Below are 16,844 nucleotides of genomic sequence, written 5' to 3'. Positions count from 1 at the left end.
ATAAATGTGGCTGATTCGTGAATAAAATGCATGTTTTGCCTTAAGGGTTAGTTCCCCCAATAATTAAAATTATGTAATTAATAACTCATCTTCCAAGTGTCGTTCCAAACATGTAAGACCTCCGATCATCTTCTGAACACAGTTTAAGATATTTTAGATTTAGTCCGAGAGCTCTCAGTCCCTCCATTGAAGCTGTGTGTACGGTCTACTGTCCATGTCCAGAAAGGTAAGAAAAACATCATCAAAGTAGTCCATGTGACATCAGAGGGTCAGTAAGTGATTTTTTGAAGCATCGAAAATACGTTTTGGTCCAAAAATAGCAAAAACTGCGACTTTATTCAGCATTGTCTTCTCTTCCATGTCTGTTGTGAGAGAGAGTTCAAAACAAAGCAGTTTGTGATATCCGGTTCGCGGACGAATCATTCGATGTAACCGGATCTTCTTGAACCAGTTCCCCAAATCGAACTGAATCATTTTAAACTGTTCGCGTCTCCAATACGCATTAATCCACAAATGACTTAAGCTGTTAACTTTTTTAATGTGACTGACAGTCCCTCTGAGTACATGTGTGTCCCTCTGTGTGTGTGCGTGTGCGTGCGTGTGTGTGTGTGTGTGCGTGCGTGCGTGTGTGTGTGTGTGTGTGTGTTGATTGATTGATTGATTGATTGATTGAACTGACAATGTAAAGAATATGGCACAAGATGCAGTATAGAAAATTGAGGCTACCAAAATGTGCTTTTGTATGCCATGTTTTTTTGTCCTCATTTGTAAGCAGCGTTGAATAAAAGCAGAACATGTATATGTAAAGAATCATAAGTTATTACCATTAATGTTAAAAAGGCATGATGCTCAGTGCAGCACTAGGATCTTGTTTTATTTGTCTTTGGGAGATTCAAATGCACATTTTTGCACTTAAATAGCATTTTCTAAAGTGTTTGCTGAATTTGCACCTTTTAGTTTGATTAATTATGTATTTTGAACTCACTACAAGTTGCATCTTCATCTCAGAAGCTTGCTTCTGCAGCACGCCGCTCTGAAAGCATGGCACAGCCGTGATGCCCTGAGAGCCTGAATACACACAAACCACAAACCCCACACCACTGCCAAAGCAAACCAACTGCCAAGCCTGTTTGGAAAGAGAGACGGGCAGCAAATACGCTCTCCGAAATCAAGGCCATCAAACCTTTTAAAATAATAATTTTGCACGCTGTCTAGTTCTGCAGACCTCTTGATTGTTCCACCATGACATCTTCTCTGTTGAGCGGCTGGACTGGAGTGTGATGGTGGGCATGAACCCTCCTCCATAGCACAGGGCGAGAGCTGAGGCTAATTGGTAAAGACAGATGTTTGATTTAGTGAGGTGTCGGCTGTGCTGCGCTCGCTGCAGTGATGTGTTTGCTTGCTGTGTTTCTTGAGTTTGGCTGTAGTTTATGGTTACTGTGTGTTTGAGTAAACGGAGAATGTGTGCTGGCAAAGAGCACAAGAGGAAGAGGCAAAGAACATGAAGAACATTTTTACATTATTCTGAAGAGTTTTTGCTCATGCAAAACTTGAAACCACGATGATTAAGTGATACCTTACTGGCCCAAGTCAACAGACCCCTCCTACCAGGTTTTTATTTGGGACTTCCCTCAATGTTGGTTTAAACTCTTTAAAATAAAGGTTCTTTATTGGCAATGATGGACCCAAGGAGAAACTTTAACATGTAACCTTTTCATTAATCGAAATGTTCCTTAAAGTGGAGAAGGTTTCTTCAGATTAGGAAAATGTTCTGATGGCTCTTTTAAGAACTGTTCACTGATGGTTCTTCATTGGCATCAGTTGCTCCATTTCTCCATTAATCAAAAGGTTCTTTAGTGTGAAAAAAAAAAGATTATTTTTTAGATTATAAAAATTGACACTAAGTTTAAGCCTTAAAAGAACTGTTTACCAGAGAGTTATTTGAGGAACTAAAATGTTCTATATGACATTGCCTCCTTTGGATTTTATTTTCCACAATGTCCAAGCACATCTTTAATTTGTTGTTTAAAAGGCAATTCATATTAAGTAATATTATGACATTAGCTGCACTGACACAATCTGATGAGAACAAAACTGGAACTGAATTGAACTGAATAATGTGAAACTTTGCTACATCAACACTGTTATTGAATAAAACTGAATTCATTCAACACTGAACTGAATTGAGCTGAATAAATACAACAATATCTTTTTCTAGATCTGCTTTACAGCTGAAATGTATTTGTTTCTTAACTGATAATTGATTAAATTTACAAGGTTTAAACCAGCCAACAAAGACCGTTCTCGGATCTTTGGCTAACTTCTGGTTAATGTATTGTTTGTTCAAAGTTATCTGTTCTTTATTGAAATGTTAGCAAAAAAAAAAAAAAAAAAACATTGTTTAGAATGATTTCAGTCAGACGTGTGTGATGTATTGAACATTAAGAAAACATTCAGAAATAACATTTTTGTAACCTAATAGGAACATTAGCAAAATGTTCTCAGAACATATTTTTGTCAGCTGGGAACATTGTTATTTTCATGTTTATTGATGTGAAGTTTCTTTTTTGTATTGCTATATAAATAAATGTGACAAGTTACTTGATTTGCGGCATCATTCATTCCTGTATCACAAGAAAGTTTAATAGTAGATCAGCACTAAAAAGTAGTGAAAAAAATCTTTGGAGAAACTTGGCTCGTCTTGCAGGTTTTGCTGATGAATGAAGAGCTCCAGAGGAAGATAGAGCTGGCGTGGTAAAGAGACAGACGCCTCTGAGGGCTTTTTAACACAGAGGGCGGATGAACTCATCTTCATCATCATCATCACAGTCTCCCAAAGCAACTTCTATGTTTTTGGCTGATCTCTTAAGCAGCTCCTGCAGTGAGCTCAAGCTAAACCTGTGCCATAATTGCAAAAAATGGTCACTGCATAAGACTTTTGAAGTTTGAATTGACATGATTTCATCATGTTCACTGATTCCAACCAAATTAAGTTTGTTACATGAATAAAATTGGGTTTAGTTCAACTTTTCTCAGAAAACATGACAAACATGACTCATTGACTGAATAAAGTGTGATATTTTTCTCGGTACTTCACACAGGTGGCATCATAGCAATGGATCACTGAGAAAGAATTTCCTCAGAACTGGAAGCACAAGGAAAGATCTCACATAACATCCAGATCTTCAGAGCTCTATATAAGGAAGATGTGTGTGTGTGTGTGTGTGTGTGTGTGTGTGTGTGCCCGTCTGAGTGAATAATGACGTGTGTGGTAACATGACATTCATGATTTGCAGATCACTTCACACTTACAGGTAATTAAAGTTTCGGAAGTATCTCAGTCTGTTGGACTGCTGTAACTGTGTTTGACTGGCAGAACTAAACACTGTTGAGCTCACAGCAGCCCATAGACAATTTGAAAACCCCGCAGTTACTGTCTGATTATTTATTGTTCTGTTAGTTATTTATTTATTGTATATATTTTTATTTATTGTATTTTTATTATTATTATTTCTTACTGATATTTTCTTATCTAGTGTATTCAAGGAGGTCCTGAAATTTAATTTGCAGCTATTTTTTATGAAAATAATTTATTATTATTTTTCTCTGAAATGTGTCTGGGTTAACACCTAATGCAGTAATATGTTTATTTTATTTTAAACTATTTGATTTGATTTTGTTATTTTATTGTAACGCCATACTTTAGACTGACTTTGTTCAATCTAATTATATTTTATTATTTAATAAATATTTAGAATTTTTTTGTATTATTCTTTTTTTTTTTTTTTTTCAAAACCTCTGTTTGAAAGTGACATGTTCCTATAATAAGACAACCTTAAAATAAAATTAAAATAAAATATATATATATATATATATATTTTAATGAATCAATAAATAACTTCATTCACTCTATAGGTATCTTGGCTGCTTGGAGGAAAGGTTTATGTTTTATCTGTATGTCTGAAGCACGGAAAGCTGCTCCAGTATCTTCCATCTCCTCTCCAGCAGATCTTCTTATCTGCTCTAATGAAGCCGTCCGCGGGGCAAGTGAGCACAGGCCTGACCTCCAGCGATCCCTCCTCACCTCATCAAGATCTCACTCATCTGGAGCAACAGCCGCCTCTGGCCAGCACAGGTGAACTGCTTAAATCAGCTTTAACAGACTGATGACCAACCAGCCAAGATGAATGGTGTGGGAAAGTGAGAGGACGGGACATTTACAGGCTCCAGAAAGAAAACAGGGAGAGGAAGGGCTTGGGTGGAGGGGAAATACGACAAACCTGAGCAGATCGGGAATGTGGGAGCAGTAAAATGTGACTTGTGCAGAGGCTTGTTCGCTGTGAACGTGAACTGATGTCCACCTTGTGGATGTGCTGGAAATATCGCTCAAAGTTTGCTCTCTTTTTAGTGGCTTAGTTTAACTTTGTCTCAAAAGTTAGGAAACAAAATTAATTTTTTAGAAATAAAAACAGATGAAATGAATCTCAGAAAGAAGAATTTAATGAGACTGCTGACTTTTGATTGCAGACTTTGAAATATTGGCAAATCTGAGCTTGACACACACACACACACACACACACATTCACACAAATACAAATAAGTGTACAAAAGCATGTTTTATTTTTTTGGAAAAGGTTTGTTTTTTATTTATTTATTCATTTTAATATCAATGTTTCATCTAACAATTCTGTCTTTTTCTTGCATTTTTTTCTCGTCAATAAAAAAAAGCTAAATATAAACAATTCTGAGAAGAAAAGTCAGAAGAAAACTCTAAATTCAGAATGGTGAGATAAATTAATAATAATAATAATAATAACAAGAATAATAATAATAATAATAATAATAATAACAATAATAATAATAATAATAATAATAATAATAATAATAATTATTATTATTATTATTATTATTATTATTATTATTATTATTATTATTATTATTATTATTATATTCCATAGTGGTAAAATAACAACAATAATAATAATAATAATAAAAAACTTTGCAGTGAAAACTTGCAGTTTATCCCATAGTTAAATTTGCCAATATAAATATAAAAATCATGAAATACTGAAAAGGACAATGATATCTAGTTCGTTGTCATTGTCGCTTTTGGCTTTTTCATTAGGCGTGATATAAGGCACTATTTTACTTTAATTTACTTCTCTTTCTTTTTACTTTAAATCATTTTTTTTTCTAAGCTAAGTGCGAAACAAATCAATTGAATAGACACATTAATTTTATTGGATCAGTGTGTTCATCATATCTGTCGGGGAGAAAAGTCTTTCCCAACTTTCTAACTAACCAACTAACTAACTAACTAAAAGTAAATATGTTATAGCAGCCTGAAAATACAGGAAAAGTATCATAGCATATTAGGGTTGAACAGAAAGTGCATAGATTAAGACTAATCATGTATTTTTCCCTGAAAATGAATTAAGCATTTTCTAAAAAGGCTGTTGACAGTGTATGTTGTTTGTCTCGTACTCAGTTCTAGATCGGCTGCTTTTGATGATCTTCCTCGTGAGCTACTCTCTGCTCTCTAATTTATTGACAGCCTTTAAAAATATTTAGCCCTTCACTTCCTCTTCCCAGTGGGCGCCTGGCCCATAATCCTCCTGCCCCTTTATTAGATCATTTGTCAAAGCCCAGAGCTCTTTACTTGTCTTCTCTCTTTCTGGCCCCTCCTTCCCATTGCTCTCCTCTCCTCTCCTCTCCTCTGCTGCGAGAGAGCTGTAGTGAATCGGCCTTTGCTCTTCAACTTCTGCCTCCTTCTCCTTTTAAGAGGAACCTTTACAGCTGATTAGTCTGCGCTGTAAAGATAGAGTCCTGAGAAGACTAGACTCACAACGTTATGAGAAACACATGTAAAGAAAGATTGCTGCAAACATTATGAATATCGGAGCATCATAGACAATAATGTAAAAACATGTATGGTATGGTGGCTTATAAGATAAATAGTTTTGGCAAAAAAAAAAAAAAAAAAAAGACTTTGTGACGTCTTTGTATTACAAAAAAAAAAAAAAAATACATAAATAAATAAAGTTTTTATTTAAAGATATTTTAAAGATTTTACCCAAATGTCATTTGTTAAGGTTCTTTGAAAATGAGATTTAACAATTTTAGTATGAATAAAAATAAAAATAAAAAAAAAGATATGGGAAACACATGGAAAAAAGACATAAGACCTAGTGACCTGCCTAACTAGCATCATAAAAGCAAAACATTAATGCTTAAAAAAAAAAATAGTTTCGGTCAAAAACAGGACAAGAAAATGTTGATCTTTGTAACTTCGTTTGTCTTTAACACTGCAAACAAACTAACAAACAAACAAATAAATACAACATTCTTTTTAAATATTAATATAATTTTTTCTTACCCTACTGTACAAAGTTCATTACATTTTGTTAAATTAATCAGAAAATTTGCATTTGTCTTATAATTATTATTCAAAAATCAGAATTTTTTTTTAAAAATGTGTATTAACTTTATATTTTATGGTTTTAAAAATGTCAAAATAATGTAACAATATTGTTTTATTATTTTAATTTGTGATTAACGCTATCAGAAATTATTATTATTATTATTATTATTATTATTATTATTATTATTATTATTATTATTATTATTATTATTTCAGGTAAAATGCAGAGCTCATTTCACAAGGTGTAAAACAATTTCCAAAAATGATGATTTGATGGATTTGTGCATGTCAACCAACAATTAAAACGTGCTCATCTCAAGGCAGCAAGCCAGTTTACTAAGTTTTTGGGGAAAACGGTTGGTTTCATTTGTTTAAGACAGCATAGTAATCACAGCAAGCAAAGCATGTGTTTACGCGATACACAACATTTAATCCATGTGGACATTCTCAAACAACCCTCTCTCCCAACAATTATCATAATGAGCCATCGATGTTCATCCAGAATGTCCCTCTCAGTCTGAATGCTGAATGTGGAAAAGCAAAGTAGTGCAGCTCATTGATATGCAGAAGCATGGCTCAGACAGGGAGTGCTGTTATTATTGGGGTGCGTGGAGAGGAGATCTGGCAGTGGCTCTGCGCATGTCTGCGATGCGCACACACTCGCCCTGGCCACAGGTATGTCCCCGGCCTGGTGGGTAACCCCTGCCCGGCCAAAGAGCTGTCAGAAACCCTCCACTCTCCCGTCAGCCTAACCAGAGTGGAAAAGGCCTGAGCGGCTGATGAGGAGTTGGGGGTTGAACACAGATGCACTTTCAGACGTATGGGTTTCCCTCTGTATTTCAGGCTTCGGGCCAGTTACAGATACGCCTCTGCAGTGGAAACAGCACTTATGCAAAGACGATTTCGTCGTGATCAGGAAAAACTGGTGAGGGCGTGCATCATCATCCTTATGGGTATAATATTTGTTGGAAATGTCTGTTGTGGGTGTTCCTGTTTTAGTGATACAAAATAATCTGGAAAAATGTCAATGACTGATACTGCATTACCCACAATGCACCAAGATTCAGCAGAAAGTGAATGTTGTATTTGCAACTTTCTGGTAATCTCACAACTCTGGTATGATTTTTCGAGTCCTGGAGATATAAACTTAAAATTGCAAGTTATTCAGAGAAAAATATGTTAGTGGAGGTCATAGATAATTTTTTTTATCTAGATTAATCTCACTGTAATCTTGGAATTAATTAATCTAGATTAAAATGGCTCATTTGAATTCTGCCGAATGCATTCAGAAAATGTGTGTTACCCAAATAAAATAATGACTAAAAGTAACGTTAAGTCTTTGAGAAGGGGTTTATCCAGCTAGGTGGTGCATTAGACCAGGGGCTCATCTCCTGTTTCCAAAAATGCATCACAAAGTGCTTGAGAAAGCTGTAAACTAATTCCACATTGCACAAGGTGCAAGCAACCTTACGCCTGTTTCACACATACTCCGTCTGCAGTGCGTGTGCGTTGCATATTTTGTTACGCACCCATGCTAATGGATTCCAGCGTTCAAGCGGTGGCGGTCCGTCAGTGCGTTCCAGGAGCGTTGCGTCACATATTTTTCAGTATATGAAATGCAATTATTCCTTATGTTCAGTATTATTCAATGTTGTAATAGATTTGCACAGTATATTATTCTGCATATATTCAGTATCCATTAAATAATTTAATATATTGTTTGTTAACATACACCAGTGATTTTCTGCTCTCTAGATATGGCTCAGGTATGATATGGCTCTACATATGGCTTTTAAGTCTGTGGGGGGTTTTGTCCATTTTTATGTCACATAATAAGAATAACAAATTTTAATTACAAATGATTGATAGGAAATGAAATCTGTGTAATGAGCACTTTCTGGGGCAAATTACAGTGACTGCGGTTCAATGACCTCCTTAGAAATCCACAAATATTTTACAATTTGCCATAATCACTGACAAATTGGCTCCGTGCTTCACTTATCCAGGTGCATTCAGAGGAAATAAGGCAAAGAAAGCCTCTCGTTTTCAAAGTGTCTGCCATGAAATGCACATGGCCCTCTATATTTTGAAGGACTACTTCTTGAAACCTAATCAAGATATGCTTTCCCCTCCCTGAACACACTATGAGGCTTATTATTTTAACCCTGAATGCACTGTATGATGTCTGTACCATATCTGCCGGCCAAGATTTCTTCTCTTTCTGCTTAAGCATAAAAAAAAAGAAAGAAAAAAAAAGTCAACTTTCCTCTGGGTTCCTGATTTTGGCCTTCTTGAAGCAGCAGAAGACTCGTGGAGTCCGGATGGGATGCAGCCAGTACAAACACTTTGATGCCTGGCCAGTTAGACCGGATAAATGTGTTTGATTCAGTGCCCTGCGAGCCCTGATGAGTTCAGTTAAACACGCCTCATCTATATGTTCAGCCTGATGGAGCTATGCTTCAATCACACATATGGGGTTTGTAGATTCTCTAGAAAGACATTTTGCTTGATAATATAGAGTTTTAGGATCACCCAAATGAGGTTTTGTAGTAATATAATATAGTTCTGGTTTTTACTTGCATAATTTTACATAAATGAGAGGGAATTCATTGAGAACTTGGTTAACTTTTAGCTTTTTAGCCACTGTTGGAAGATTACCATTGTGCACAAAAAGCATTTCTCTGTTGACAGCCAGCTTTTGAAAAGTAGCCCTGCATTTTTTTTTTTTTTTGCATGAAACATATAATTCACATAAGTGTCTTTATATTACAGTAAATGATCCACCACTACCCATTTTTGGATGCAAACAGAAATTTAAAAAGCATTAAAAAAAAAGTCTACATCCAGTAAGATTTGATAATGCGTTTGAAGTGAGTTTCTATTTGAACAAAAATACAGTAAAAATAGTAATATTGTGAAATATTATTACCATTTCAAATACTTGTTTTCTGTTTGAATATTTAAAAATATGTAATTTATTTTTTGTGTTACAAATCTGAATTTTCATCTTCCAGTCTTCAGTGTTCCATGATCCTTCATAAATCATTCTGATATGATTTATTCAATATAAATGATTTAATTTTGATTAGTTTAATGTGTTCTTGTGTTAATTTCTTCCAAACAAACAAATAATAACTTACTAACCCCAAATGTTTGCATAAATATCCGTAGATGTCACCACTGACCTGTTGCTTGAAATATACTGCAAAAAGTTCTATATAGATATATCAGTTAAATGATGCATTATAGTTCAGGTGAGTGGCTCTAAAAAACTACCATTAACTGAGATGCTAATGGGAAGTTCTGTCCACTTAAATAAGAATTCCTTGGATCCATGGCATCAGTAAAAGTGAAATGATTATGCTTTGATAAAAGATTACGCAAACATACATTTTTTCTTCTTTGGAATAACATGCACAGCAAAACCAGGAACATGCCTAAGAAAGCGCGTGAGGTCAGTTTTGATTTCATGTTGACTTCAAGCTAAACTCAATTTGAAGGGTAAATGTAGTGGCAATTAAATTGAGATAAATGGCTATACTTTTCTGAGCGCGCTCAGACGTGAGTCTAAGAGAGTGAAATTGTTTATTACAGCTTGAGAGCGCAAGAAAACGCATATGGATCCGCGCCACTGTGTTGAAAGACACTTTTAAGTATTTGAAAGAGTGTGCTAACAGATTAGAGCACTCCTTGATCTAATGAAAATCCATATTGCAAAACATTTAGCCATGAGAGAGGCATCCGTAATTTAATAAGACACGTAACACAATTTCTGAATTACTGGTAGAGCAAATAGATAATAGAGATAATGTCAAACAAAATGACAAATTTACCCATGCATATTCTTATTATTACACCTTGTGTCATAAATATAAACACACAACACACACTGGCATTAACATTAACACCATATTCATGTTTACACCATGCACTGTAATAAATTATACAGCCACAGTCGTACTTTACATACCACTGCACAAAGTAATGGTCACGCTGATGTGCACATCAATGTTAAACCAATCAGTCGTTCCTGAAGGCACAGGAAATAGACTTTATTAGCACTCACCTCCTCTCCTAAGACAACTTTTAGCTCTCATCCACACAGTTAGACTAAGTGGCCTGTCACTGACCATTTCGATTCATATTCGTTGTCCACAGCGTCAGAATGACCATGAAAATGCAACACACTCAGATAAGAAATTTAGTTCAAGCCATTCCTAAAAGACATTAGTTAGTAAAAGAGGCTAAATAGACAAATGAACATGCATTTATATAAATACAAGCTTGTTGTATAGCACAAGTTTCTCTTTCAAAAACTATTGTGGTTGTACAGTGATAGCAGATGGAAATAGCCTACTATTTATTCTCATGGCACTGAATGATCCCCATACTCATTATAGCACATACAACATGGTGCTTTTTGTTTATTATTGTGTACATTAAACACCACCAAAGGCAGCTGAAGAAAAAAGAAGATTTGGACACGTTTATGTAGTCTTCCTTCCAGCTACCAAAAATATGTTGTAAGAATATTTTATAATGTTGCACTGAATTGTTTTCTTTCTAAATGTGCTCTGAACATTCAAAACGTGTTATAATAATAATAATAATAATAATAATAATAATAATAATAATAATAATAATTTTCTTGCATATATGACAGTCAAAGACAATATTCTATTTTCAAGTGGAACATTCTATTTTATTATTTTTCAAACATTATAGGAACTACTTTTGAATGTTCTCTTTTGAGGAATGTCTAACTAAAATGTATAAATAATGTTTATGTGCTAATGTTTTTTTATGATAACTCTGAATGAACATTCCATTTACTGGAAAAATGTTTGTTCATAATTTTGAGAGAACATTGACTGAACGTTTTCTTTTCCCAATTTACCGGTAGCTGGTCTAGTGGTATTCTTCGAAATAGGCTTCCATCTAAAAACCAATGATACTGTAAACATGAATTTCATTTCAAATAACAATGTTTTTAGTATTTTTCTTGGTGTGGTTTTGTGTCAGGATAAATAACTGGTGCACTAAAGAAAAATATTTCTAAAATTATTATTATTATTTTTTTATTTTAGCTCCACTTCGCCATCTAGTGGTTGGTGTTGAAACAACATCTACCAGAGGTGTAATGTTTTAACTGCTCTCTAGGCGGCGCTATATGAAAAACAAACGCAGGCTCGCCGCTGACGCTCTTCATCGAAGCTCCTCGGTTGTTTACAGTTTTCCGTTTAGCTTCAGGTTAAGTTCTCTGATTAAAACCGTTTAAATTGCATTTTCAGCATGGGTTGCGACGGTGGAACCATTCCCAAAAGACACGAACTGGTCAAAGGCCCGAAAAAGGTTGAAAAGGTAAAGACGTCGCGCTAAACGCTTGATTATTAGCATACACTTAGCGTGTAGAATCTTAGCATGTCACTAGCTCGTGAGTTTAACATCTGTTTTGTTTTCTTCAGCTGCTGCAGAATTTCATTAAACTATTCGTGATCGAATGTGTTTTAAATAAGCTTTTATTTTCATGACATAAACATACCGTAGTATTTGGAAATACAGTGATTTCAGTGCCATGGCATATTTCAAAGTATCATAGTATTACTATCTTTACTTTTTAGTATTATTATGATATTTCTTGAGGTTCTATTGAATTTCGTAAAGTATTATTGTGTTTGAGTTTGGTCCTCAATACTAAAATGCTATGATGTTATTTATTCGATTGTTTACAAACTCTTGCAAAAAGGGCAATGAGTTTGTGAAGATGAAAATAAATACAAATGCACGTTAGGGGTTTACACATAAAAAATACATGCACAGGAATAAAAAATAAATATATATACATATATATTTAATGTTAAATATTTTAATAAAAAAAAGTATAATATTTATAACTTTTGGAATTTATTTCAGTAAACGTCCAGCTTTGTTTTTTTTTTTTTTATATATTTACAAACTTTTAAAAAATGCATTCATTTTATCTGTATTAAGGCTTACTGTGAATGCATTTAATATTTGAATTAACTGCACTTACTTAAATGCACTAAATATTTTTATGTAGGACCCTCATACACCAGGAAGTTTTGATTTATAGTGTTATTATTGTTAATAAATTATTTTTTGTTGTTGTTGTTATTTTCTCTATAGGTGGATAAAACCGCAGAACTTGCTGCTAAATGGAGATATTGTGCATTGAGTCAGGAGAAGCTGAAGCGGCCCATAGTCGCCTGTGAACTGGGCAGGTACATTACATTACACATTACTGTATGTTTGAATTCTAAAAAATGTAAAACGGTTGATATTTATTTATATATTTATAGCAGGGTCAGTGCAACATAATTATTATCAGATGGTCATTATCACAAAATCAAACCCTTCAGGCTGAAACAAGACCTCTGCTTCATGCCCTGATCGCCGTTATAGGGTTTATTTTGACTGATAATGACTTTCTACCTTAACCACTGTTCTTAAGATGTACCTTCGTTATTGTATGACAACCATCCATTGTTTAACTGTAGAATCTGAAATTAACTTCCATGAATGGATCCTCATGAAGATGCTCTGCAGTTTTCAATATAGAATTAGAATTATTTTGAATAAGCGTCAATAAGAAAGTCGAATTCATTGCTCTGGTATATTTGACCTTGTTTAAATCCATCTGCAGAATTTCACTCGTGATGCATGCATGCATCAATGATTTTCTGTTTTAAAGAATATTATTGTATTGTTTAGTTTGCGTATAGTGAAACTAAGACGATATTTTGCAGTGTATGCATAAAAATGATTTTTCTTCCCCCAGACTGTATAACAAAGATGCGATCATTGAGTACTTGTTGGATAAATCAGCGGAGAGGCCGAACTCTGAGGTCGTGGCTCACATCCGGAGCATCAAGGTCAGTAAGCGCTGAAAAATTATGAATGACGTTTCATTGGTTTATACGTTTTTAATGTCATTATTGACTACCTCTACATGCACTCATACTGCAATTATAATATGGCAATTAAACTTTACTATTTAAATACAATTCTTTGATCAAACTGATTTGATTAAGCTCATAATCGTCGTAACCGTAATCACATAAAAAATTTGAATTATGCCAATTTTAATTGCATGTAAAAGGAAGAGAAGTCATGTAAATATCTTACTGCATTGAAGTCTTCTGATTATTAGATTTTCATTTTTTTATTTTTATTTATTTTTGCTGTAATTTTTTTTTATTTTTTTTTATGTGACCCCGTTTAAAAAGAAAAATGGCCAAAAGAATAATGACTATCATATATTTTTACTATGATAAAGACGTCACCCACTAAAATGTCATTCAGTGTAACCAAATGTTCTATTTAATATGTGAATCAGAATTTTTAAAGACCCTGGAAAGTTTTTGAAAATAAACATACATCAATGCAGGTCCTTGAAAGTGCTTGAATTTATATTGAGCAAAAATTATCCATATTATTAATTTCAATGTGGGTTAAAGGTTTGAAATGTTGCTTAAAAGGGATAGTTCACCCAAAAATCCCAATGAAATCTGTAGCAATGTATCTTAGAATGAAAACACGATGTAACCTCGCTCTCACTTTAAATGTGTCCCCACATTGAGTCCTTGAACTTGAAGGTATTAGACCAGGAAAGTCCTTGAATTTGAAGTTAATGTATTTTTCGGACTATAAGTCGCACCTGAGTATAAGTCGCATCAGTCCAAAAATACGTCATGATGAGGGAAAAAAGACATATATAAGTATATATATAAAACTATAAGTCGCATTTATTTAGAACCAAGAGAAAACATTACCGTCTCCAGCCACGAGAGGGCGCTCTATGTCTTCAGTGTAGACTACAGGAGCAGTGAGCAGCGCTCTCTGGCGGCTGGAGACGGTAATGTTTTCTATTGATTCATTTCACTTAGTTAATTCCTCTCGGTTCATGTCAAATTAATTTTGATCAATAAGTCGCCGGACCAGCCAAACTATGAAAAACAGTGCGACCTATAGTCTGGAAAATACGGTATATTATTTTCTATAACAATTGTTCTTATAGTTTTAGTTAACTCCATAACTCTGGTGTGTTTGACAGGACGTGAAGGAGCTGAATCTGACAGATAACCCGGCGTGGAAGGGCGAGAGGCGCAACATTAAAGGGGACTGTTATGAGGACATGCACTGCAGCATGTTCATCTGTCCTGTGGTTGGTCTGGAGATGAACGGAAAACACAAGTAAGACCATATCTCTCAGCTCACATGCAATTAGGATTTGGACACTAATGTTGTTGCATAGACCATAGGAGACAAAAAAAAAAAAACTTTTGCTTACAGTATGTTTAAGTTGTTCATTAGTTAATGCAGTAGGTTTCATAAAATAACAATGATCAATTTCTACAGCATTTATTAGTTTATAAACATACTAATGGTCATTTTTAATTTGTGTTCCTTCATATATTAACCATATTAATTATTCAACTTTAAACAATAGATTTTCCGGTATATATAGCAATCAACATTAATCTCCATTAATAAATGCAGTTAAAATATTGTTAATTTTTTAATACTATTTTGAAAATGTGAAAAACACAAAAAAAATTAATCTAAAACCAGTTCTTCTAGAGCTTTTCTCTGAATTAACTTTTTCTGGTGACACCTTGCATGAAGGCTAAACTTGTATATATTATTAAATTACATTGATTTCAACATTTGGTAACACATTTGCAAAATTTAAACCTTTACCAGTTATTGAAATTAACCTGAGGTTAACGGCAGTAACTGCACAGTAAGTAGCCTACATTCAATACAAACATAGATGTTACAGACATCAGCATTTAGCTTTTGTTTCTGAATCAGGTTGAAACTACATAGAACTGGCCTTGTGTTAAAAGATTAATTCTAACCATGTGAAATTAAAAGCAATAACTGCATAGTTCTACAATCAAACAACACAATAAACACATATTCAATAAGATGTTTCTTAATCAGCATTCAATATTTGTTTTAGTTTTTAAATTTGGTTTTAAATTAAAAAAAGGTATTTACCAGTGAAACTAAATAAAAGTGCTATTTAAATAATTTATTCCAAAATGTATGAGTGTTTCATTCATCCAATAATAATAAAAAAATAAAACTATTGGCTCAAATTAAAATTTTTTGATGTGAATCATTACCCTAAAATGTTTTAATTTGATGAATGAAACATTTTTTTCAGTGTGCTGCAGCAGGTGATTGTTAAATTAAATTAAGTCGATGTAATTTTAAGGTAAAATAAAAACAATCATCCTATACAGAACTGACGTTTACTTCTGGCTTTTCAAGCGTGTATGCAAGTTCTACTTCACAAAAAAAAGAAAAAAAAAAGAAAAGGCATTTCAGCTGTTTTTTCTGTTGATGTTTGTAATCTCAGTGGGTTTGTTTCCTGCAGGTTTTTGTACCTACAGACCTGTGGGTGTGTTTTCTCAGAACGAGCGCTCAAAGAGGTCAAGACCGAAATCTGTCACAAGGTTGGTCAAGCAGTGTTCTCGATTCTCTTACGTCATTAACATCTCTGTTTCCTGTTCTGGCTCTCATCTCTTCATTTTGTTTTGTGTAGGCGCTTTATTAAACCAGCTATATGTTAATAATCTTCCTGAAACCTTAGACCGTAAATGATCATTTGCATAAGACGTATGTAATTGATTGTTTACTTTATGGAAGATTATGTCCACATAGATGATCTTAGTTAAATGTTGATCCGAGGTAATGGTTTTTAATAGAGCTTAGCGTATTGCTATTCTGTTTGTCTTACTACAGATGGAGTTTTTAAATAGCACTTTTGTTTGTATGCTTATTTTAATGCACATGCACAGCCTGAACAAGCCTGAAAAAATGTAAAATATTTTACTCTCCTGGCCAAAAGTTTGGAATAACTAGTTTTTTTTTTTTAATGTAAAAAATAAAAAGTCTCTTCTGCTCATCAGTGCAGTGTTTATTTGACCAAAATTGCAGTAACATTGTTAAATGTGATTTTGCAATTTAAAATAACTGTTTCCTATTTGAATATACTGTAATTTTGAAGTTCCTGTGATCAAAGCTGGATTTTTAGCATCATTTCTTCAGTCCTCGGATTCACATGATCTTCAGAAAATACAATTCATACATAGTAATACATAGTAATGATGATTTTCTTTATTTAAGCTTCTATTTTATTTATTTATTTTTTTAATCAAAGAATGAATCCGTTTTCAACGTTGATGATAATAAGAAACATTATAAAAAATTGACCACTAGTAATAATTGATAATGATTGAACATCAAATCAGTATATTATAATTATTTCATGTGACACTGAAAACTGGAGTAATGATGCTGAAAATACAGCTTTGATCACAGCAATACATTTTAATTTAAAACAATTTACAACAGCTATTTTAAGATGTAAAACAATATCACACTATTACAG

At 33.7% G+C, this 16,844-nt stretch overlaps 1 protein-coding gene across 4 annotated transcripts in view; it reads left to right on the top strand.

The window, feature by feature from the left end:
• Window positions 1-11,598: 11,598 nt before the first annotated feature.
• The window catches only part of LOC113075567 (protein RTF2 homolog), a 20,984-nt gene continuing 15,738 nt past the window's right edge, over window positions 11,599-16,844 (top strand). For all 4 annotated transcript variants that reach the window (XR_003280981.1, XM_026248249.1, XM_026248248.1 and 1 more), the window contains exons 1-5: window positions 11,599-11,782; window positions 12,569-12,663; window positions 13,221-13,314; window positions 14,496-14,635; window positions 15,828-15,906. Coding sequence is in view for 3 of the 4 variants with exons in the window: in XM_026248249.1 (XP_026104034.1) it covers window positions 11,714-11,782; window positions 12,569-12,663; window positions 13,221-13,314; window positions 14,496-14,635; window positions 15,828-15,906 (477 nt within the window). In the remaining variant the exon portion in view is untranslated. The remainder of the gene's footprint in view (window positions 11,783-12,568; window positions 12,664-13,220; window positions 13,315-14,495; window positions 14,636-15,827; window positions 15,907-16,844) is intronic.

The sequence above is a fragment of the Carassius auratus genome, unplaced genomic scaffold (assembly GCF_003368295.1).
Source record: "Carassius auratus strain Wakin unplaced genomic scaffold, ASM336829v1 scaf_tig00017182, whole genome shotgun sequence".
NCBI lineage: Eukaryota > Metazoa > Chordata > Actinopteri > Cypriniformes > Cyprinidae > Carassius > Carassius auratus.
This window is presented reverse-complemented; position numbering and strand designations above follow the sequence as displayed.